This window comes from Castanea sativa, chromosome 4 (genome assembly GCF_040712315.1).
Source record: "Castanea sativa cultivar Marrone di Chiusa Pesio chromosome 4, ASM4071231v1".
In the NCBI taxonomy this organism is placed as follows: domain Eukaryota; kingdom Viridiplantae; phylum Streptophyta; class Magnoliopsida; order Fagales; family Fagaceae; genus Castanea; species Castanea sativa.
Genome location: NC_134016.1, coordinates 15,235,994 through 15,262,047, shown reverse-complemented (window position 1 = coordinate 15,262,047; position 26,054 = coordinate 15,235,994). Strand labels below are relative to the sequence as shown.

General features: G+C 34.5%; 2 protein-coding genes across 2 annotated transcripts; both read left to right on the top strand.

Moving 5' to 3' along the window:
- Positions 1-663: 663 nt before the first annotated feature.
- LOC142632243 (uncharacterized) lies at positions 664-2,312 on the top strand. Its single transcript, XM_075806670.1, has 2 exons — positions 664-848; positions 1,612-2,312. Exons 1-2 carry the CDS (start codon positions 699-701, stop codon positions 2,242-2,244), a joined length of 783 nt encoding a protein of 260 aa, XP_075662785.1. The 5' UTR covers positions 664-698; the 3' UTR covers positions 2,245-2,312.
- A 20,381-nt stretch (positions 2,313-22,693) lies between these two features.
- LOC142632494 (uncharacterized) lies at positions 22,694-23,335 on the top strand. The gene has a single exon (XM_075806883.1). It carries the CDS (start codon positions 22,694-22,696, stop codon positions 23,333-23,335), a length of 642 nt encoding a protein of 213 aa, XP_075662998.1.
- Positions 23,336-26,054: the final 2,719 nt, after the last annotated feature.

Below are 26,054 nucleotides of genomic sequence, written 5' to 3'. Positions count from 1 at the left end.
ATAAATGCACAGTGCACAGAATATGAAGCGTCAGAAAAATTTGTTCTTATCTCGTCTAAAAGACAAGATAACGAACAAGGGGGCAGTTGATGAACTAGAAATTTATGGTCGTCATTATACAAAGATCGTCATTCATCTAGAGAAGACGTTACACATTTATTACGATCATTGATGACAAAACGTAACTGACGAACCAATGGTCACAGAATGAGCTGTGGCCTCCAGACAAAGATTCGGTAACGCACTAGCCGTTGAGCATAAATGCAGCACATCATTGCCCATTAATGAGGCATACAACTATAAAAGAGAAGATAACAGAAGCTAAAGGTACACACAAACACTCTACGAAATCAATAGTCAATACATGAGATATACTACACATATATATTCATGAATAGTGATAAAAAATAGTCACCTACAAATTTAGACAAGGTGCTAATTAAACTTTGTGGTTCACATCAATAGATTCAGATAGAGCACATATCTATTCATGAATAATGATAAAAAATTGTCATCTACAAAGTTAGAAAAGGAACGAATCAAACGGCGGACTAGGTCAATACCACCTGGTAGGCAGGTAACCACCCAGTCTAATTATACTCAATTCAATCCGAATGGTGAGTGAAAGTTTAAAAACAGAAGCAACGAAAGTAAAAATGAAAACAGAAGCAATTCACAGCAGAAGCTTAATCTAGAGAATGGCTGGTAGGTTTGACAAGCAAGCTGGTTTTTACGCGGATGCTAGGCCAACTTATCCAACCGAATGGTACTCCATGCTGGCTGCTCTAACTCCGCACCACTCTTTAGCTTGGGATGTTGGCACCGGCAATGGTCAAGCTGCTATTGGTGTTAGTCCCTTTTGTCCTTCCTCTATCTCTCTAATACATTGCAGTTTGATCCATCTTAGCTAGTTTATAATCAACGCAATTTCTTATAATTTTCCATTTAGAATTCTTATTTCTAATGAGGATGCATATCCCACCTCTCTTGAAGCATCTTACTATTCTCTCAAAAGTAGAAACGGAGCTAGGATTTCGAGTTAAAGTATAAACAAAAAATATATTGGCTGATGATTGAGCTTGATGCGTGCTGTTTATACGGGTGTTTAGTTATTCTTTTACCGAATTTCTAGTTTGACTAGCATAATGAGGATGCTTTAAGACCTGCAGTGTTAAAGCTAGCCTAGATTCCTATCAAATGCAATGTAAATTTAGACGTCTGATTACCATAACTGAGCTTCCAATTGATGGTGCTTTTTAGTTATTCATTTAGATGGATAATATTGCTAAATTTTATTTTGAATCAATGGCTAAGAACGAGAAATAAAAATAAAATAAAATAAAAAACTTTCAATTCATGAGTTAGAAAGTTTAATTTTTATTTTATTTTATTTATTTTTAAAGAAAAGAAATTTAAGAGTTAGTGCATCTTGGGTATTGCTCGGGGTATAAATTCATGAACTTGTCCGAATTTTGTACGGTTGCATAAAAAATATAGTAAAAACCTATTGTTGCTTTTCCGCAAAATAAAATTGTCTCCTTGCATCTTGACGTTTGTGAAGAATCAATTAAAACTAAGATTGTTAGAATTGCATTACATTATTCTTGACAGGTTGCTGAGCATTATGAGCAAGTAGTTGGAACCGATGTGAGTGAGGCTCAGCTGAAACTTGCAATGCCACACCCTCGCATTCGATATCTCCACACTCCATTATCCATCACAGATGATGAATTAGTGGCCTTGATTGGAGGAGAAAATTCAGTTGATTTGGTTACTGTGGCCACAGCTGTCCACTGGTTTGAGCTCCCCAAGTTCTACTCCCTAGTAACACGGCTTCTAAAAAAGCCAGGAGGTGTAATTGCTGTTTGGGCTTATAATGACATAGTAGTTAGCCCCACTTTCGATCCCATAATGAAGCGTTTTCGTGACACACTTCTTCCCTATTGGGACCCAAAAATAAAATGCGTATTTGATGATTATAAGATACTTCCATTTCCTTTTGAAAGTGTAGGTATAGGATGTGAGGGGAAACCACAACAACTAGATATACCAAAGGACGTGTCACTTGAGAAATTCTTGAATATTTTAAGGTCATGGTCTCCAGTAAATACAGCAAAGGACCAAGGTGTTGATTTGTTATCAGAAAGTGTGGTAAAAGAATTTGAGAGTGCTTGGGGAGGACCTACATTGGTCAGATCAATCATCTATAAGGGCTTTATGCTTGCGGGAAAAGTTAGGCTTTAATTTTTTTCTATTTTTTATTTATTTATTTATTATTATTATTTTTTTAGAAACTAGGTAAGGGACTGAGAAAAGAGGGAGTGGGTTGTTTATGATTGTTGCAAAAAATATTGTAACAGTAATAATAATAATATAAAAGTTTATTCTCTTTATGTCCCATTGATATTCTATTATGAATTGGAAAATAAAATGATAATTTAGTCAATTCAAGAGACCAATCACCTGAACATTGATAAAAAGAGACCGCCTCTTTTTTTTTTTTCTTTTTTCTTTTTTAATTTTGCTTATCCTTTGCATTACAACTGATACAGTGTAAATAGCCATATCAGACAAGGCACTAGTCTTATATAATAACAATTTGAAATTGAAATTAAAAACAACTAATCTAATCTAATCAAACAATTCTAATCTGATCGGAATCATTATTGAATTCACACTGATCCTAATCTTGTCTTCAAATCTTCGACACCATTTTTACAACAAATCTTAAGTAGCAGACTGTTACTGATTATTATTGTTGAAGCAAAAAAGTAATCTTAGTGTTAGGTTTAAATTTGAACCAATAAAACTAACCACCTATGATTTGTTGTGAAAATGTTGCAAAAATGTTGTGGACCTAGCACATTTCTTTATTTATATTTACTCTTGAAAAAAGTTGTATTAAGTTAACCGAACTATTCCCTTTAAAAAAGAAAAAGAAAAAGAAAAAAGAATGCGTTGAATTTTTCTCTGAAACCCTGGTCCTTTCTTAGGGCATCACCAACAGTTTCTCCATATTTTTGTACTATTTGGACAATCAACAGTAACATTTAACTTTTACCTATCACTTTTTCAAATACAATTTCCAACAGATTCTTTATCCTTACCTCCATCTTATTTAAATATTATTTCTTCATTCTTTTTTTAATCTTTCTTTATTCACTCCCACACAATCACTACCGCTGTCACCACCACGCTACTACCACTGCACTGCAAACCCACATCCACCACCACCACCATCAATCATCCTACCCCCACAACCAACACGACAATCCCCCACCACTAGCACCACATCAGTCACAAAACCCAACCACTCCCACATCCACACCCACACCCACACTCATCTAACCCACCACCACTAGAAAAAAAAAAAAAAAGAAAAAAAAAAAAGAAAAGAAGAAGAAGCCACCGCCACAACTCAACTACCACAAGCCACAACCCATCAACCACTACCACGCAATCTCCACCATCAACAACACAAACACCACCCATACCCAAATTAATTCAACAAAAAAAAAAGACCAAAACAACCCACGGCCAAAACCCATCATCAAAAACCGATTAGAAACCCATCACCACCCACGACCACGCCGATCTCGCCGCTGCAGCAACCACTTCTCCATAAAAACCATGCTGCAACAACCACACCAATCTGATAGGGTTGTCTCCATGCCGATCTGAGAAAGAGAGAGAGGAAGGAAGTGCCGATGGGTTTTGGGTTTGAAGAGGCTAGTAGAGCTTGCTGGAAGTGGTTTTCTGAAGATTTTAAGGAAGAAGCTGATGGTGTGGCCGTGGCGTGGCATGGCATAGCGTTGATGTATTCTGAAGAGTGAAGAGAAGCCAAAGAGCATAGAGGAGGAAAAATGTTTGGATGAGAGAAAGAATAGTAAATTAATACCACTGGCAATTTTTTAAGATAAAATAAGGGAATAGAGTTGCTACAGTGTTCTCTAAATTAAGAGAAGTACTGTAGCAACTTCAAAAAAAATTGGAAAAGTTTTGTTGATAGAGAACCGGTTGGAGCATGTCCAGTAGCATTTTTTGGAGAAAAAAATGGAGATACCGCATCTGTTGGAGATGCTCTTAGGCCTTGGCTTACGTAGAAGTGTGCCTTGCCTTTCTTGTGCAATCTTCGTCCCACCAGTTTCAGTGGTCGTATCATTGCAACTTATTTGCAAGTGACCATTTGGGTTCAATTTTTGCTGCTTTTAGTAACCAACAAATACTGGAGAATGACCCTTACGCCCAAGATATTGCTTTGTTACAAGCCACCACCAAGTATGCGTCTGTTCAAAGCTCAAGTGGTCTACGAAGGTGACCTAAGCTTGCTCGTTTATGAAATTTTCGGCCATGATTGTTCTCTCAATGCTTGGGGTCTTTTTATATACTCAGGATCTCAAAATAATGTTGGATCCATGTAAACCTTGGACTGCCCAACTCGTTGTGCTTTTAGCTCTTTAGAACATTAGCATCCCAGTGTATCAACTAATAAATTTCCAGCATTTGGCACACTAAATACCAAAAACGTTCATTTATATTCGTTGTGTTTCAAATGCTAATATTTTTTTAGCATTTATATCCGTACACTTCTATTGGTAAAACTATTCGGACACAAATGCTAAAAAAAAAGAATTTATTATATTTCTCTCTCCTCTCTTTTTGCCTTTCTTTCTTCTTTCTTGCTCTTGCTCATCTCTCTTTCTTCTTTCTCCTTTCTTCTCTTCTTAGGCTCCCTCCCTCTTTCTTCTCTCTTTTTTTTCTTCTTTCTTCTCAGACCTCTTTCTTTCTCTCTTTTCTCTTTTCTTCTTTCTTCTCAAACCTTACTATCTCTTTCTCTTTTTTCTCTCTCTTCTCAAATATCAGACATTGCATTGGAGTTTTGGGTGTCCCACGATGGAGAAGGTGACCTGAAACCCATGATAGAGACCCAGCACCACAACAATGACCCTCATCTCTCTTCTTTAATCTCTATCTTGTTGGAGGAATTAAGTTTTTTATTTTTATTTTTTATTTGCAATTTTTAGATTTGAAATTTGTTGGAGGATTTTGGTGGTTGTGGGGTGGTGGCTATGGGTTTTTTTTGGGTATTTGGTTGGGCATGTTTTGGGTTGTGGAGGATGCGGTGGTTGTGTAATGGTTGTGGCGATGGTTGTTGGTTGTTGAGTGGTGGCTACTGCTCACTAGTTGTGTTTTGTATTAGTTTGACTTTTGAGTTAATATTATTTTAATGTGTTGTAAATATTGTTGCCATATATAGAATTATAGAATAATATATGTGATGTATGGTGTATTGTAAAATGATGTGTTAAAATGACATAGTTTTTCAACATTTGATGCTTATGCTCTAACAAGGCATTGCAAACTTTGGCCCATCATGCTTCACCACAACAGGAGTCTTATCGTTGGCTTTAATAGAGGAAAATTTAGATAATTCACCACCATTTTAAATTTATTATTGAAATAAAATTTCCATTCCATATAAAAAAATAAAAAAATATTTTTGTCTTCTATGATTATTCTATTTTATTGTTTGTGTGAGCACATTTTTGCAATTGTATTGTCTTATCTTGTATAAGCATTGGCATAAGGTGTGCTAAATGTTACATTTTTATCATTTAGCATACCAAACATAAAAAATCACCTTCATGAGATGTATCAAAAGCTAACTAAATTGAACAATGTTGTTTTAATAATAAGTTGGTATGGCTATATGTGCTAAACTATTTAGGTAGTTTTTTTATTCAACTCTCTCTCTCTCTCTCAGATTCCCACTTGATGAATATATTTGTTTTGTTAATTTTTTTTAATGTAGATGAGGTTTGTTTTAGATTATTTTAATGTGTTATAATCTTAAAATAAAAGATGTGATGTAGCTGTATTGTAAAGTGGTATTTGTTAGGACATATGTGAATCATGTTAAGAACATATGTCATTTAGAATTGGTTTATTCTTTGACAAAAAGCACTTTACTTGTAATTGGTTAGATCTAGAATGGTTTAAGTCTTCAAAAAAATGTTGTTCAAGTTAAGAGTTAAAGCCATGCAAATCTGTCCAAGAAACAAGTGAAGAAGTGCTGAATTTTAAAGCTCGAAAAATGACATCTATCGAGGTTTAAAAGGCAGTTTTAGCCCGATGCTTGAAAGATAACCTATCTATCTAGATTTACGAAAATCAGTTTTTCAGATCTGATTTCACGCATATCCATGTGTATGTGTATAGGCTTTCTTTTCTTACAACTCTAAATATATATAAGGTTTATTTTAATAGCTGTCATAAGGTTGTTGCACTTGTTGTTGCACTTGTTGTTGCAAGCATTTTATAACCGGAGACAATTTGCCCTAGTTTATCTTTCTCTTGAAAAAGTTGTTGCGTTTTTACACCGTAGGATTTTGTAACCAAGGAGCTTCGTGATCTTCATTGTGTTGATAAAATGAAGAAATTTTCAGCCAACATCCTTCTCAAGTTGGTGGTTAGTCACGTACTTGGATCCATGCATCGATTGGTTAGTCACGTACTGGGAGCCGTGCATTGAAAAAGAAAGATTGTCATTACAGAACAAGTCCAATTGTGTATTGGGGTAAGGGTTCAACTGTAGGTTGGTATAAGGTACTGAGATTCCTTTACTTGTAACCGCTTGTTGTGATAATAGTGGATTCTCGGGAGTGATGACCTTAAATTCACCAGGTGGGGTTTTGCTTCGGTGGTTTTTCCCATTCGTAAACAAACCACCCGTGTCAAATTTAATTTCTGCTGCATTTAGTTATTTGGTGATTTGTTTGTGCTACCATGCGTATTGCATGTTAATTGAATTAATTAATTAACTTGACTAATTAATTGGTTAATTTATCACAATGGGTTAATACATTCTTGACCTATCAATATTAAAATAGATAATGCAACTTTTTGATGTATCAAAATAGTGTTTTTTAGAACACCTGATGTTGGTGTTCTAAAATATGTCATTTTAATACTACAAAAATTACTTTATTTATTTTAAGACAACATTTAACAATACACCCTATATCACATGTTTTATTTAAGATTACTCTACATTAAAATAATCTAAATTATCCCTCATTTGTATTAAAAAATTAATAAAAACTAAAAAAACATACAAACCCAGCATTGCCCCCCACATCCCACCCTTACAACCCACCATCAAGGACACCAAAACCCACCACAACAAAACACCACAAAACTGATCCCAAACCCCCCCCCCCCAAAAAAAATCAATAGTTTTGAACACCAAAAACCAAACCCACCACTATCATCATCCCTGTCCACAACCTACCACCATCGTTGCCACCGTTTGTCAATCCAAACCTAGACCCAAACATGTCGCCGTCAACGATCCGCAACCTAAACTCAAACCCACTTCCATTTGTCGATCACAACCTAGAACCCAGAACAAACACCCACTTCTGTTTGTCTATCCACAACCTCAAACTGTCCATCATCGATCCACAAACCACCACCAACGACCAATGGGTGCAATAGTGAGGAGAGAGAGGAGAGAGACTAGATTTGAAATATTGGTTCAAGCAAACCTAGAAATTAAAAGAGGAAAGGAGCAAGAGATATGTTGAAGGTGGGTCTGAGAGAGGAGAGGGATGAGAGAGAGAGAGAGAGAGAGAGAGAGAGCTAGAAGTCAAAAAATTAGAGAAGTGACAGAAGAAGCAAACTAAAAAAATGGTTTTCATTTTTACATGTGACCTTAGAGCATTCACACCAAAGGTGTTAAATATGCTATAAAGCTATTTTGATACAAAAAACACTAAAAACCCCACAACATCAAAGGTGTTATAGTTCAAAATTTTTAACACTCAGCTACAATAAGCTGTCATCTTTGTCAGCTCATTATATCTAAGAGTTATAAAATATATATATATATATTATTCAATTCTTTTATTCCTCTCTCTCTTTCCCGTGCCCCTCTCTCTTCTCTCTCTTTGCTTCTCTATCTTAACTCTCATCCTCTGGTCCATCTCTCTATTCCACTACACTATCTCTTCCCCACCACACCATCTCACCCAAGCTTCTTTCTTTCCCTCTCACCACCTCAGTCAACTCTCACCCACGGCCTCTCCCTCTCACCATCTCAATCAACTCTCACCCATGGCCTCTCTCTCTCACCATCTCAGCCAACTCTCACCCACAGTGCCATGAATCAAAACCACCAAGAAATGACGCCGTCCCCACCAAAAGTCAGCAACAGCTTGGGCTATGGTAATATCATGTGCGGTGGTTAGTGTTGGCGTGCAGTGGATGTTGGGTTACCAAGAATCCTCTCACAACTAGATTTCTTAGATAAGCGCTTTGTGAATTTTGGGTTACCTCGGGCATGGCAGCTTTGAAGACAATAACTATTTCTCTTTTCTTTTTTTACTTTATTTTTTGAGCGGAAGGTCAAATAAATGCTTAAAGGAAGGTCCTAGATGTGTAATTTGACATTAAATAAATTCATCTTAAAATACATAATGTTTTGTGAGATATGGACCAAAAAATAGTGAGCAAAAATCTTTTTGGTTGCACTTTGTGCTTTCTGATTAATATTATTCACCTTAAAACTTAGGCTGCATTTGGTTAAGTGTAAAATATTTTCTGAGTGTAAAATAATTTCAAGTGAAAATATTTTCGGGAAAGAAAAATATTTTTTAGTGTTTGGTTGCATTTTAAAAATTATATTACAAAATAATTTCAAGTGTTTGGTAACATTTTGAAAATGCAAATTTTCTACTTGTTTCTCACATTTTCCCAGCTCCCAAACAAATTTTATGATAGAAAATTGCAATACATAACCTTCTAAACAAACAAAAATCAAAACAACGCCATTTTCAAAACAATAAACCATTCGGTCAAATTGAGAGAGGGAGGAGGAAGAGAGAGTCATCGCAAGCTCGACGGAAAGGGAGAGGTAGATCGAGAAAGAGAGAGATCGGTGGTCGGTGGGTCATGGGCAACGAGACCGGTCCAGCGGCGACAAGCTTCGGCGATGCTATCTCACAGCGCGATCTCGGCAAGACGATCTCGCCAGCGCGAGCTCTATGGCTCGATCTCGCTGGCGAGAGCTCGTCGGCGCGATCTCGCGGCTCGATCTCGTTGGCGCGAGCTCTACGACGCGATCTCGCCACTCGATCTCTCCAACGCAAGCTCAACAGTGCAAGATCGCGATGCTGGGTCTTCTTGCTGTTTCTCTCTTTCTTCTATTTTCTTGGGGTGGAAATCATTTGAAGGTAAAATAAAACCTGAAATTCATTTCTGGCTTGCTAGGGTTATTTTACAGTCAACGCAGAAATTGATTTTCGTTTGACCCAATTTTCTGTGCTTACCAAACACATAGGCTGGTGTAAAATGATTTCCTGAAATGAATTATTACCAAACACATAGGTTGGTGTAAAATGATTTCCTGAAATCCTTTTCAGTCAAAACAAACGCAGCCTTAGACTCAAAAGATATTTCATTCGTCTTTATTTCCCCATCATTAAGGATTGAAGTCGTTGAATTATTAACAAATTCAAACTGAAGTGACTATAGTTGTAATTAACCGAAGTTAAGTTGTAAACTTTCAGTTGGCTATCACGAGGGGTTATTAATCAAAATTGCAAAATATAGTGACTACAATTGTGATTTACAAATTAAGTTGTAAACTTTAGGCAGACTATTACGAAGCTTAATAATTTATTCAGATTGGAAGAGAAAGTTTTGTTGCATTTGGAAGATTCTTGAGTACGTTTCTAGTTATTGGTTCTTTTTAGGATCATATTACAAGATAACAAAGTATATGAAAAATGGGTATATTAGCCTACAAGTAGATAACTACTGAGTTTCCCATAGGCAATCAAATTAAATCGTACAAAAAGAAGTGCCAAGAGCCATGTAAGCATATAGCTCAAATAGCACCTTTGTATTTTCAATAAAAATATCTATGATTCAAATTCTCTGACCCCAACTATGAAGCAACAAACCCAGAGAAGCAACAACGAAGCCACCCCAAGGTTTGGACTGAAACCAAGAGACAATTTGGACTAAACCCAGGAAAAGCAACCCCACAGTTCAGACTGAACCAAGGCGACACTTCGGATTGAACATAGGCCCCAACCTTTGCTCTCTGAAACTTCCATGGCCAAACCTCCTTGGCTCTTCCTCCAACCAAAATTGGCACCATCGGTGGTGGTCTAATCTCAAGTTCATCTCTCTGAACTTGAACCAAATCCTCTTCTCTCAAGCCAACTTGATCTAACGGCAAAACCCCAGCTACCACCATCATAATGATGAGTTCTCCACCTCAGATTCTCATTCCCTCTCTCTCTCTCTTTCTCTAAACCAGATTTGCAACAACCTAGAGCAAGCAACAAAAACAATAAACAACAAACCCAGAGAAGCAAAAATGAAGCAACCCTATGGTTCGGACTGAAACCAAAGTGATGATTTGGACTGAACCCAGGTGAAGCAACCCCACAGTCTAGACTAAACCTAGGCAATGATTTGGACTGAACCCTGGTGGCATCCTCTGCTCTCTAAAACTTCCATGTCCGACCCTCCTTGGCTTTTCCTTCGACCATCATCGACGGTGGTCCGATCTTAAGTTCATCTCTTTGAACTCGAACCAAATCCTCTTTTCCAAGCCGACTCGATCTAATGGCAAAACCCCAGCCACCACCATCATAATGATGACTTCTCCACCTCAAATTCTCACTCATTCTCTCTCTCTCTAAACTAGATTTGCAAGAACTCGAGCCTTTGGGTTTTGGGTATTTTCTAAATCTTTGATTTGAGTCATAAAGAGAAAAATGAAGGAAGAACAAGAACTTAGTGCAGGAACTGGAACACAAGTCTCTCAAACTTAAGTTTCACATGGATTTTAATTTTTATTAGCTCTGCCAGCACATGGAACTCAAGTTGCTACAGTGAACTTGAGTCTCAAAGACTTGAGGTGCTAGTTTCCTAAATAGTTTGGAAATGTTGCTAACTAATGAAATTGTTAGCAAAATGGTGTTATTTTGCATAAAAAAAATCTTGGACTTTGGGGTTGTAAACTTTTTTTTTTCTTTGGAATTTTGTTACATTTAGCTTGGCCCCTACAAAAATTTCTTGGCTCCACCACTAGTGGGAGTGGTGTGGCAATTTAGGTTTCATTTGAGAGTTCATATGGGAATTGAAAGGAGTGGAATCAAATTAAGTAACAATGTTTGGATGTTTTAAAATAAAGGAATGGAAAAAAATGGAAATGAATAGAATATAAGTAACCTTGTTTGCGAGTAATATAAAGGTATAGGAATGAAATCATCTTATGATGATATTACCTATTAAATTCCTATTTTAAAATAAAGGGTTAAATATATAGGGTTATTTTGATAGTTTTAGTAAAAATTTATTAAATCTAATTTCATTCCCTATAATTCCTCCAAATTTTGGGGGGAATGAAAATTTGAGATTTTAAGAGAATATAGAGGAATGAGTGTTCCCTCCTATCCATTCCATTTCCTCACACTTGAATTCTCAAATAAAGGAATGCACTTTCCATTCTTTCCATTAAAACTCCCAAACAAGGGAATTGAAAAATATTCTAAAATTATTCTTTTCATTTCTTTTCATTTCATTCCATTCCCTTCTTTTAAACGAGAGTTAAATTAGTATATTTTTTGCTATTTTAGAGTAAACATGTGTGCATCTATCTTTCTTTTTCTTTTTTAATTCTTTTTTTCATTTTTCTTTCATTCCTCCACTTGTTGTTTATTTTAAATATAGTAATTTTTCTTCTAAATATAAATATGTACTATGTAAATTTTTAGACCCCTTAAACACAACCAGATTAACCTAATTATTTATCCAAGTGATTAACTTACGTAAATTATGTAGATCTAGGTTAACACATATCAATCATATCATTGTAAAGTGTAGAAAATAAAGAACACAATCATATGATAACCCAGGAAAACCAAATCGGTAAAAAACCTGGGGAGGATTTAACCTAGCTATCCTCAAGGTAAAACTGAATCCACTACGAAAGAATTGAAGTTTACACAATAGCGACTTAGACCAATAACATCTTATTGCTACCTCGAGTAGAAAACTTACTACCACAACCAAGTGACAGCCCCGAGTCCACGGACTACTTCTTTCTTGAATTCCCAGCAAGCACAAGCACAAGCACTCACACTTGTATATCTTTAAGCTCTTGAATGTAGCAACTGAATAATCATCAAGTTCTTAACATAATCTTGATTCTTGATAACCCTAAGTATATGTGAAAGCAAACACCTCTTGATCTCACATGAGATTCACATACATAGTATAAACAACAACAAGACTCTAGAGAGCTTTGGGTACAAAACCCTAGATCTACAAAAGAGGCACACACTTCTCTCTTTAAAAGCCTTTTAAAAACGTGCTTAGGGTTTCCTTTATCTACTGGAAGAAGTAGACCTGAAACTCTAATCCTTAATGGGCTTGAACTGCTGTTTAGGCCGACTTAAAATTCTGCAGAAAATTCTGATCTACGATTCTCGATTGATCGAGTCTATTCTTCAATCGATTGAGCATTGCAAAAATAGAATAGTGATTTCCTGCAATTACTCGATTCCAAACTTACATTAAACCAAACTTTGAGCAAGTTTAAACCTAGACTAAATGTGTTGATCATGGTTTGCCAACACATTACATATTGAAGTTCTAATACATTAGTCCCTAAAGTCTTAGAACCTAGCAATCTCCCTTTTTGGTAATCTGTGACAAAACACAAACTTAAACAAAATGCTCAAAGTTACAAACAAAACAGCCCTTTACAAAATCAAAGCCCAACATAACAAATTCAACCTAATTACTATCCATTAGTTGCAAGTGTAGACAACAGTATGACTGAATCAACTTGTATATTCTTGTAACACTTAACAAACACATAAACGCATGTACGGAAAGAAAAACAGTAAAACAACAAATAAGCAAACTAACTCTCCCCCTAAGTTAGATACATCAAAAATTTAATTTTCTCCCCTTTCAAAAACAATTTCAACTCCCCCTAAACAAAACAAATAAGGTTCCCACATTTCATCAATTTCTCCCCCTTTTTGTCATGTATTGACAAAGACAACCCAATCAGAAGTTAGACAGAAAACATATGCAACAGAGAATAGAAAATTAAGGGAACACAAAATAATTCAACTCTATAGAAAATAGAGACAACTCCCCTTATGAAGAGCAACAACTCCCCCTATGAACAACAAATGTTAAAAACAAGCTCCTCCCCCTATAAAAATAGGAAGAAAAAAAAACAAGGTTTGGGAAAAACAGTTTTGGGGAAAATATAAGAGGTAGGGAAAAATAAAAAGACAAACCAAACTCAAAAAAAAAAAATTAGGTTGAGGATACACATGAAGAAAAATATTCTCTCTTTCAATATATGCAAACTTGACCATATGTGACCCATAAATAGTTGCATGAGTAGAAAAAATATTTGCACATTGATTATCCATCATATCTCTTAAGAAAAATATTTTCTGCAGTTTATACATAAAAAATAGCATACACTATAAGTACATAACTCAAAAATCAATCAATCAATTTTTAAATCAAGTTAAGTTCTCAATTTAGCAAAGTGTATTCATGTTATGTGTGAAAACAATGAGAGATATGACTGCAAAAATACAAAATAAATACAAAAAACAATGCAATGCATGTGAATCCTAAACACAAATGATGCATGAAAAAAACCAGTTTGGTCAAAAATTTAAAAATTGAAATTTTTTCAATTTCGATCAGTCGAGCATCGATTGAATACCAATAGAGTCAGGAAGAAGCTAACCAAAAACTTTAACACATTTTTGATCGGTTGAGAAATAGCTTCGATCAATCGAAAATCTAGAAAACTTAAATTTTTGAAAAACAAAGCAATTTCATGTAGAAACTCCTTAAAGCACAATATTTCATGAATGAAATACATGAGTATGAGATTAAAAGTTTTTCAAAAACACATGAATTCAACCCAGATCTTTAAAACAAAGATTTTCAAACTCTTAACCATATTTTGCATCAAACACCAAAGAAAACATAATCTTGGATGGCCACAACAAGATCACACACCATATAATGTACTATGTTTAGCAAAGAGTAACTTATGTAGTGTGTGCAACTAGCAAGAGCTTGAGATACATGTGAGGTGATAAGTAGATAGAAATCAATCACAATTTTTAAAAAATTCATCACATAAATTTGAAAGAGACTATCACTTAAAGAGTTACATCATACAACTCCCACATCTCCTAGAAAACAAGCTTGCAATCATGTAAGTTTCTTATTTTGCCTCATAATGTACACACCAATTTTATTAGATTTGGAAATTATTAGAATAGTCAAGATAATGTACACACCAATTTTATTTCATTGTGAATTGATTATAGCTCAATAATGTACACACCAATTTTAGCTTTAATCCGAAGCTACACCTTATGTTCTTTTTGTGTATGTGCTACACTTTCTCAAGCATAAAATCTTACGATATGCACTAAGGTGTTCATGATTGGCTAGTAAACAATGGTGAGATGGTTATTTATACCTTTCTCATTAAGATCAAGTTCTACAATCAAAGGCATGTGACTTCAAGATCAAGACAAAGTGATCCAAAACTATAAACATCTTCCCACACAACATGCACTACAAAGCTCAAACTAGTAAAGTGAAAAAAAGAAAAAATAAGCTCATCCAAGCTAAGCAAAGTACATAAACATGTTATGTAAAGATAATATGGCCAACCTTAATTATATCCATGATGTGTAATACAAAAGAAATAAAAATCTTTTTGGTATGTAAAGATAATATGACCAACCTTAATCATATCCATGATGTGTAATACAAAAGAAATAAAAATCTTTTTGGTTTAAAAAAAAATTTATGACCAAAACTAAAAACACACATTATGCTAAATGATTAAAAGTGCAAATGCAATGCATGACAATGCTTAACTAAGTTATAGAGGGTACACAAACAGGAAATATCAATTTCTTAATTAACCCTTGAGTACATGTACAAATTAGTACATACTCACACAAAATCAGAAATAGCTTAGCACTTATATAACACATACTATTCAAGTTTCTCCATAATGTCAAGCATGTTCTAAATCAAGAGAGAGATATTATAATTCATATAATCCTCAAGAAAAATAAAACTAGACATAAAATAAAATATTTTTGTCTTTTTGAAAATTTTCAATGTTTTTGGATTTTTTTTTTAAACCTAAAAAAACAAAACAACCAAAAACTAAAACAAAACATGTCCACAATTAATTGAAAGAATTAAATCAAGGACAAGTAAATAACACTCACCTTAGAGAATATTTTCTCACCCATATAGCACGAGTCTTTAGCTTTGTAGGTGAAAATCCATGAAAAGCAGAGTGTATTTGAGGGATTACACCAATTTTCTGAGAAAGACTGAAATCCTGCAAATTCCTTTCACAAGACAACAAGCTTAAATTTTTTAAAAGAATATGAAACAATTTATATAGACTTTTTGCAGGAGAAATATCATCACATATCCTAGATTGAAATACAGAATGTTTAAATTTCAATTTATGACAATTAGGACGAATGTGACCATAGACACCACAAAAGTGAAAAATAGGAACAAATTTAGGAATATCAGTATTCCTAACAAAAAATCTAGTCTCAGATTTTGGTTTTTGCCTCAACAAAGAACAATATGATCTAATATGACCAACAACACCACAAAGGTGACAGGTAGGCACAAAAACAAATTTATTTTGAAAACTAGCACTAGGTTTAGACATAGGTTTAGAAACTTCAGCCTCTACATCAGAACTTTTACTTTTGTCTAACCTAACAAAATAAGCATTTTCCTTATTATTCCTCTTGAAAGGAGAGATATAAACTTTTTCAGCTTTAGGCTTAAGAGAAACAGAAATACTTATGTTATCAATAGTAGGCTTGGTACTAGTCAAATTTTCAATTTTAGCTTTAAATTCAACTAGCTCTTGTTCCAAGCTTTTCATCTTCTCATCTTGAGAGAAAATTTGATTTCTCAAAAATTCATTCTTTTTATTAGATTCATCTAATCTCACAATCAATTCCTCTTTTCAAGATTAGCCAATTTTAACTCTTCTTTAAATTTCTTAGCAATTTTCAAAGATTTTGATAATTCCTTATGAAGATTTTCACAAGCATCAATAAAATCAACAGAAACTACAGTCTCTTTTTTATTGAAATCATCACAAACATAAGCAGAAAGACACTTCAAATTATCCATTCCATTTTCTCACACTTAAACTCTCAAATAAAGGAATGCACTTTCTATTCTTTCCATTAAAACTCCCAAACAAGGGAATTGAAAAATATTCTAAAATTATTCTTTTCATTCCTTTTCATTTCATTTCATTCCATTCACTTCTTTTAAGCGAGGGTTAAATTAGTATATTTTTTGCTATTTTAAAGTAAACACGTGTGCATCTATCTTTCTTTTTTCTTTTTTTATTCTTTTTTTCATTCCTCTTTCATTCCTTCACTTGTTGTTTATTTTAAATATAGTAATTTTTCTTCTAAATATAAATATGTACTATGTAAAGTTTTTAGATCCCTTAAACACAACCAAACTAACCTAGTTATTTAGCCAAGTGATTAACTTTGGTAAATTATGCAGATCTAGGTTAACACATATCAATCATATCATTGTAAAGTGCGAAAAATAAAGAACATAACAATATGATAACCCAGAAAAATCAAATCGGTAAAAAACCTAGGGAGGATTTAACCTAACTATCCTTAAGGTAAAACTGAATCCACTATGAAAGAATTGAAGTTTACACAATAGTGACTTAGACCACTAACATCCTATTGCTACCTCTAGTAGGAAACTTATTACTACGACCACGTGACAGTTTCGAGTCCACGGACTACTTCTTTCTTGAATTCCCAGCAAGCACAAGCACTCGCACTTGTATATCTTTAAACTCTTGAATGCAACAACTGAATGATCATCAAGTTCTTAACATAATCTTGATTCTCGATAACCCTAAGTATATGTGAAGGAAAACACCTTTAGATCTCACACGAGATTCACATACACAGCATAAACAATAACAAGACTCTAGAGAGTTTTGGGTACAAAACCCTAGATCTACAAAAGAGGCACACACTTCTCTCTCTAAAAGCCTTTTAAAAACGTGCTTAGGGTGTCCTTTATATACTAGAAGAAGTAGACCTAAAACCCTAATCCTTAATGGGCTTGAACTGCTATTTGGGCCGATTTAAAATTCTATAGAAAATTCCTGATCCACGATTCTCGATCGATTGAGTCTATTCTTTGAGCGATCAAGCCTTGCAAAAATAGGACAGTAGTTTCCTGCAATTACTTGATTCCAAACTTACATTAAACCAAACTTTGAGCAAAGTCTAAACCTAGAGTAAATGTTTTGGTCATGGTTTGCCAACACATTATATATTGAAGTTATAATACATTAGTCCCTAAAGTCTTAAAAGCTAGAATACTATTTGTGTTAATATATACTCGGGTAATATATAATGACTAATATATTAAACCTATACATATTATAATTTATATTAAAAAAATTATATATATCTCGTAAAATCCAAAACAGTACACCGATATCAACCAATACCTAAAATATTTTGTTTCCTTGATCAAACTAAAATGGTCTCTAGTACGGTATTGGCTCTCTTGACTAGAACCCATCTATACCTATATATATATATTTAAAAACTGAAGCGTAACATTTATTGTTGCTACATTCCTGTTGAGCCATATCGGCGGCCACATCATCTATCTATTTCTCATTTCTCTCCACTACTTCCAACCATAACTTCTCTTTTACCTTTTCATCTCTCCACTACTCTTAACTTTAATGTCACTTTTGATCTGTCTCTTCATCTTCCTTTTATTTTGACTCTTCTTATCCCTATTCTATTACCTATAAATATGACATTCTCTTCCCATTCTATACATATTTTCTCACATGAAAAAGGTTATTACTCTCTCTCTCTCTCTCTCTCTCTCTCTCTCTCTCTCTCTCATGTTTTATTTTTGTGTGAATTTTTTATTTTTTATATCTCTACTTTAGTTGATGTATTTATGTGTTTTTTAGAATTTTACTTTGGGTTGCAATTTGGTTTTGTGTTTTTAAGTTATCATTATTTTTTTCTATAATTGTTAAATGTTATTTTATTGCATATAAATATATTTTACAAGAATATAATGTTATTTTGTTATATATCATGGCTTGGATAATTTAGTGTTTGACTTATGACTATATTTTTTATTTGATGCTTCTTTTTCTCATTTTATTTTATATTTCTCTCTTGAAAATGTGATTTCTCTCTCTCTCTCTCTCTCTCTCTCTCTCTCTATCTCTCTATATATATATATATATATATATATATATATATTCTTTTTTACAACTTTACTTTAGGTTGATGTATCATTGCATTTTTTTCTATATATAAATACTATTTTGGGTTAATATGATTTGGTAGTGTGTTTGATTTCGTAAGTTTTCCATCACAAGTCTTCTCTCTCCCTCTTTTAGCTTTTGTTTGATTTTTTTTTCTGACAAAATACTTAGTGATTTTGAAAGTGAGATTTTGAATTTATATCAAAATACAATGTTGGCTATGTATTTGAATGTGTCTATCAACTATTAAAATTAAACCACCCAAGATGAATATGTATAGACAATATTTTTGTTTTAATTTTTCATTGATTTATTATTTAGTTATAACATCGAAATTAATGTAAATGAATATGTAAAGTTAAAAATACCTAAGATGAATTTGTAAAGACAATATATTTATATATTTAATATTTTCAAAAAATTAAAAGTAAAAAATAAATACTAAAAAGAATAATGATGTGGCCAATGATGTGACAAATGAGAAGGCTCAATAGGAGCATAGTAACAAAAATGTGATATGAAGATCCAGTTAAAGACAATAAAATCTTAATAAATAAAAGTATATGTAATAAAAAAAAATTTAGACCATGTTCTCTTTATGTTATACTGATTATTTTCTTTCATTTCGATAGGTGAAGTGTTCAATTTTAGACATAAAGTCTACTTTTTCCTACATATTATTTTAAATATTAAATTTATAATATGGTATAGTCACTTAGGAATGTCTAAGAAATATGCAGTTCCATTTTTATGCATCTATATTAGTAAACAAAACTCAATCAATAGTTCGAAACTACTCCTATGATAAGAAAAATTACAAATATAATAATATCTTTTTAAGCTAATGAAAATTTTGAATAATATATTTGCAACTCAAACTATTTAGTTGTACAGGAAAAATAAATTAGGAAAATATAACGCACAATAACATAATTTATCAAAATATGAACCGCTTGAAAAATGAATAATATCGATCAAATAAATCGAAATAATAAAATGATGATATATTTTTAGGGATAAATAAATTAAAAATAATTTTAGAAATAGTTTAAGTTTTTGAGAGAACAAATTATATATTATACCATAACTAAAATACAATTATATTCTCATGTATCACGTAGGTCTGCGACTAGTAATAATAATAATCATGTGCTATATCGATAGAATAGTTCTGCATCCACAATATTTTCACAATAATTTCACAACAAAGCCAAGGTGACAAGCTCTTATTAGTTCTCATTTGCACCCCCTTCATCACTTTTATTTATATATTTACCATTTTTGTTGTGGAATATTGTCTCCCTAACTATAAGTGGTAAATAAAATGTTACGTTAGTGGTGGGTTCAAATTAAAGCCAGTAATAGCCTGCTATTTAAGTTTTGTTATGAAAATATTGTAAATATTTTATAGTACTATTCTCAAAAAAAAATCTTGTTACACATCTTATTGTACACTTTGTATACATTCCTTATAAAATCGTATTCAATTAAATTGAAAAATTATATTTTCAAAACATGATTCAGCCTACGTGATATTGTGTATACAATAAGTTTAATGTGTGAAATATACGACACATATCTAAATTTAGCTAGCGATTGTGGAAGGGCATGTTGGAGTAAGTGTGTTTCAAACTCTTAAACTATGCTTGTGTCCCACATTGGTTAGAGATGAGCTCTCATATTGGTTTATAAACCATAGCACCTTGAGTGGTAGATTAAAAGATAATGGGCTAAGGGTTAGAGTTAGGCTTGGGTTGAACTTAAACTTGTCTCTATCTCTCTTAGGCCTAATTCATTTTCTTTCCTTTTGCCTTAGCCCAATTTGATTCTGCCCGTTGGGCATTAAATTTGCAGCCCGTTGGGGCATTTAATGTGCAGCCCGTTGGCATGCACAATAGCCGTTGGTGCACAGCCCAACAGCCCTCACATCATTAGCTTAAAACCCTAAAAATCATACTATTCAATACTCATATTTTCTCTCTTCTTCTCCAGCCGTATCCCTCTGTTTTTGCTTTGTTTTTTTTCCTTTGCTGCACAAAAATTTTAGCACAGAAATTTCAGCTTCATTATTTTTTATGAAAAGGAAAGGCAAGTAAGGTTGTTCCTAGTTCTTCTTGATTGAGTGTGTGATCAACTTGAAGAAATTACTATAGTCTAATCTTAGGGGGTTGTCCGGCCAAGAGAGTCATTCACACCGAGTTCTACTCCGGGTGGTATGAATCAACCTTTAAAGACAACGCATTTTGCGTGATTCTATAGTTTGTGAGATCTTTCTAACTCTATCTATTTATTTTTGTCATTGCTAAATTTTTAGGATTTGTATTGTTAAATCAAAACTTGTTTATTTAGCCATATTTTCCAACAGGGCAATCATGGCCACACCCTCTCCAACTATTCCACCAATAGAAGCACTACCAAAGCCACAAGATTGTTGAAATTTTTGCCCCAAGAACCTATAAGGAAATCAGCCTATCATGTTGCTCTTCGACTGAACCAAAGGGAGGTAACAGAACACTCACGAGCTGGGGAGGAAAGCAAATTGTGGAGAACGATTTGGAACCTCAAGGTACCACCAAAAGTCCGAACTTTTATGTGGCGGGCTGTGTCCAACATTCTGCCGACCCGAGATAACTTATATAGGAGAAGAGTGGAAGTGGACAGTAGCTGCGAGTTCTGTCGCCAACACCGTGAAACGGAAGCACACCTACTGTGGGAGTGCCCCTTCGCCCGCAATGTGTGGTCCTTGGCCAGAGGAAGAGTGCAGAAGTGCAGCAACGACGTGCGAGACTTTTTCCAGCTGTTTAGAATGATGGAAAAGAAACTGACGAGGGAGGAGCTGGAACAGTGGTCCACTACGACTTGGGCGATATGGAATGAGAGGAATAAAGCATATTTTCAAAAGGTGCAGACACAACCCAAGGCGATTTATGCAGGTGCACTCGAGCTACTGGATGCATACCAGTCCTTCTTGGCTTCTCAAGCAACCACGTGACTGTTGGGAGGGGGGGGGGGGGGGGGGGGAAGTTTGTTCATGAATTGGTAGGTGTAGTGGCTTATTAAGGAGTGGAAAATTAGCTAGTCTGGGACAAGATGGTGTATCCTTGCCCTTCTTTATATTGTACAGAGTCTTACTATGAATAAAAGAATTTCAATCTGTTATTTCAAAAAAGAAAAGAAAAAAAAAAGCCACAATTTCACTTTCTAATCGAAAGATGCGAAACCCACACAAAGTACAGAACAATACCTGATGACGTTATAATCCACTCCTAGAGTCAGCTTGATCTAGCAACACTCAAAGCAAATACAAACGACTATCCCAAAAAAGAGATGAGGAAGAGAAGCAATCACCACTCTCATCGGCACAGGAGCTACTGAGTGCAAAAGAAGCCACAATTGACCCATCACGAGGTATTTAATTTCTTATGTTGTTCTAACTGTTTTACATTCATTTCATACAACACTTTTGCACATAACTATAATTAACATCTGCATACCAATCAGAAAATTGCCACCTCAATACTTGTGAAAGTAGTTGTGTCCTAAACTTATTTACCTAATTGGAATTGACCAACAAGGCCCTAATGAATAAGACCAACAAGGCCCAATTCACACATCCATCTGTTCTGCTCTTCTAGCCGTTAGAAATTAGAACCACCGACTAAGCCAATTCCTAATAGGATTTGGAAACACAAATTACTAATACTTCTTGAGCTTTAGATTTCTTGCAAATGAGTTTTTGTTTTCCGTGTTCGCATTGAACATCTCCCACACCGTTCATTCTCTTCTTCTATTTAACTCTAACACTGCCTTCTCTTTCTCATTCATTCAAAAACCTCCCCCATAATTGTTAAACTCTTTCTCTCTTAATTTTCAGGTTCCTCCATACCCAGTTCATCTGCATTACCGTGCCCATCAGAGACAGGTTTATTCTCTAAACCCAGAACTGCACAAGCTATTGACTATAAACTTGCTGCTTTGAAGCATAGGCTACAAGCCCTGAAAAACCAACAAGGAAAAGAAGGAGAAAAGAGTGAACTTTCTTTGGATTTATTGCTTTCTTCTACGCCAGAGAAGAGAAACACAGCCTTGTTGAAGCTAAGGAGTGCTATGTTACAAGCCCAGCGAAACCAAGAACTAAGAGATGGCAAAAGGAGTGAACTTCCATCAGTTTCTTCCTAGGTCATGACACAGAATATCCCAACTAATGATCAGATTAATTTGATTTTTTCTACGAGGAAACAAAGAGAACCTGTCTTTTATAATTTTCTTGCTATGATGGAAAAGAAAGATCGCGAATCTCAGATTAGTGGAGCAAAACTATCTAAGACCAAGAACCAGCAAGAAGTGGAAGAGGTCTCAACAGAATTGAGGTTGGGTTATGGTCCTAATTGCATCAACCAAAAGAGGAAATCACTTGAAAACTTTGCTAGCAATGTCTCTCTTGCGTCTCAAGATTGTGAAATAAGCAAAAGAAAGAAAGTTAATGGCCATGAAGTTGAAAAGGATGAAAGTCATAGAGGTGCTTCATTGGACGGCTTTGAGGATACTTGGGTTATAAGGAAGAGGGTTGAGGCAAGTTATAGTAACGAGCAATGGGCGTGGCTCTCTTTGGAGACAGAGTTGGTAAAGAAGTATGTTTTGACTGAATGCGAACAAAAATATATTGAAGATTTCATAACTAAATATGGGGTACAAGTGGTTGTTTGGGATTTTGATACCAAATCTGAACATCAATTGATCTTCAAACAGAGAACAAATGGGAGCAATGTCTTCATTGAAGATTGGGCCAAGGAATTCGTTATAAGGAGGGAACTAAAAGAAGGTGATGAGATTGGACTTTTTTGGGATAAAAGCAAATCAAGATTCAATTTTAGCATTCTCAAGCGAAATTTTTGCAGAGAATCCTCCCACAACTAGATTTCTTAGACAAGCTCTTTGTGGATTTTAGGTTACTTCGGGCATGGCAGCTTTGACGACAGTAACTATTTCTTTTTTCTTTTTTTTCTTTTTATTTTTTGAGCGGAAGGTCGAATAAGTGCTTAAAGGAAGGCCTAGATGTGTCATTTGACATTAAATAATTTCATCTTGAAATACATAATATTTTGTGAGATATGGACAAAAAATAGTGAGCAAAAATCTTTTTGGTTGTATTTTGCGCATTTTGATTAATATTATTCACCTTGAAATTTAGATTCTCAAAAGATATTTCATTTGTCTTTATTTCCTCACCATTAAGGATTGAAGTCAATCGTTAATTATTAACAAGTACAAAATGTAGTGACTGTAGTTGTAATTAACCGAAGTTAAGTTGTAAACTTTCAGTTGGCTATCACGAAGGGCTATTAATAAAAAAATGCAAAATATAGTGACTATAATTGTGATTTACAAGTTAAATTGTGAACTTTAAGCAGACTATTATGAAGGTTACTAATTAATTCAGATTGGAAGAGAAAGTTATGTTGCATTTGGAAGATTCTTGAGTATGTTTCTCGTTGTTGGTTTTTTTTTAGGATCATATGATTCATATTACAACTATATATCAAATAATATGAAAAATGGGTATATTAGCCTACAAGCAGATAACTACCAAGCTTCCCATAGGCAATTAGATTACATATGAATTGCCAACTGTTAGGTTCTAAGTACTTAGAAACTAATGTATTAGAACTCTAATATGTATTGTTGGCAAACCATGATCAAAACATGTGTCTAGGTGTGTTTTAGACTTGCTTAAAGTATGTGATTTATGTAAAGTTGGAATCGAGTTAACTGCAGAAGTTATTGTGCATTTCTGCCTGACTCGATCTATCGAGAATTAGACTCGACCGATCGAAAGTCGTGCAGATTGTTTTTTCTGCAGATTTTCCAACTCAGCCCTAAGCCCATATGACGTGTAGGGTTTTATGTTTTGCCCTAGGTATAAAAGACAAACCCTAGTCACGTTTTTGAGGTTACTCATATTGCTGTTTGTGTGAATCTCTTGTGAGATCTAAGAGGTGCTTACCTTCACACAAGCTTAGGATTATCAAGAAGGAGATAGCTTCAAGAAGTTGATGATCATTCAGTTGCTGCCATAAGAGCTTAAAGATACACAAGCGGGGGTGCTTGTACTTGCTGGAGAATCCAAGAAAGAAGGAGTCCGTGGTCTCGGAGTTTTCACGTGGTCGTGTCAGTAAGTTCTACTGGTGGGTAGCAATAGGATGTTAGTGGTCTAAGTTGCTATTGTACACTTCGATTCTTTCATAGTGGATTCAAGTTTACCTTGAAGATAATTAGGTTAAATCCTCCCCAGGTTTTTTACCGGTTTGGTTTTCCTAGGTCATCATATCTTTGTGTTTTTATATTCCGCACTTTACATTGATATGATTATATGATTGTGTTAACCTAGATCTAGAATTTGGACTAAGTAATAACTTAGCTTGTTAACTAGGTTAATCCAATTGTGGTTTAAGGGGTCTAAACAAACTCTACAAGTGGTATCAGAGCGGATAGCTCTTGTGTGTAGATCTTTTGATCTTTGAGCTGATCCTTGACCTTTGTTGTCATGGAACACAGACACTCTCTTATTATTCATCCTCACTTTGATGGAAATAATTATGCTTACTGGAAAGTAAGGATGAAAGCTTTCCTGAAATCCATTGATGAGAGAGTTTGGAACTCCGTTGAATACGGATGGGAGAAGCCCACTACTCCTGTGAGTGAGTGGAAAACTTCTCAGAAAGAAGCAGCAGCCTTCAATAGCAAAGTTATGAATGCTATCTTTAATGCTATTTCTATGGAGGAATTTAAGAGAATCTCTAATGTTGAGGTTGCTCACACTGCTTGGAATATCCTCCAGACTGTGCATGAAGGCACAAAGGCAATTAAGTTCAATAAGTTGCAACAATTAACAACTAGATTTGAAAGCATTAGGATGTCTGATGATGAATCTTTTGATGAATTCTATGCTAAGCTAAATGACATTGTTAATTCTGCTTACAACTTGGGTGAAATCTATGATCAACCTAAAATTGTTAGGAAGATTCTTAGATCTTTGACTGAAGATTTTAGATACAAAGTGACTGCCATCATTGAAAGCAAGGACGTGGACTCTATTCCTGTTGATGAATTTGTAAGATCTCTTCAGTCCTATGAGTTGGACCTACCCAAAACTAGCAAATCCAAATCAATGGCTCTTAAGTCTGTTGATGATGTTGAGGTTGGTGGATTTGATGATGATCTCTCTGCTATAGAGATTACTTATCTTGCCAAGAACTTTAGAAATTTCCATAGAAATAGCAACAGAAGGGCAAGAGGTAACAACACTGATGAACCTAGAAATTTTAGAAAGAATGATCCCACTAAGGTTAACAAAATAGAAAAACCTAGAGAAAAACTAGGTCAATCTTCAAATAATGCTATGGGTCCTCAATGTTTTGGATGTCAAGGGTATGGTCATGTGAAATTAGAATGTCCAACTTTCTTGAGGTCTAAGGGTAAGGGTAAGACTATGGCTGTAACCCTTAGTGATGATGAATTTTCTGATGATGAGTCTGGTTGTGACGAGGATGGAAACTTCATTGCCTTCACTGCTACTGCTGTAGTCAATGAAAGTGTGACTGTTGAAGAGAACCCTTCTGATGGGGAACTCTCTGAG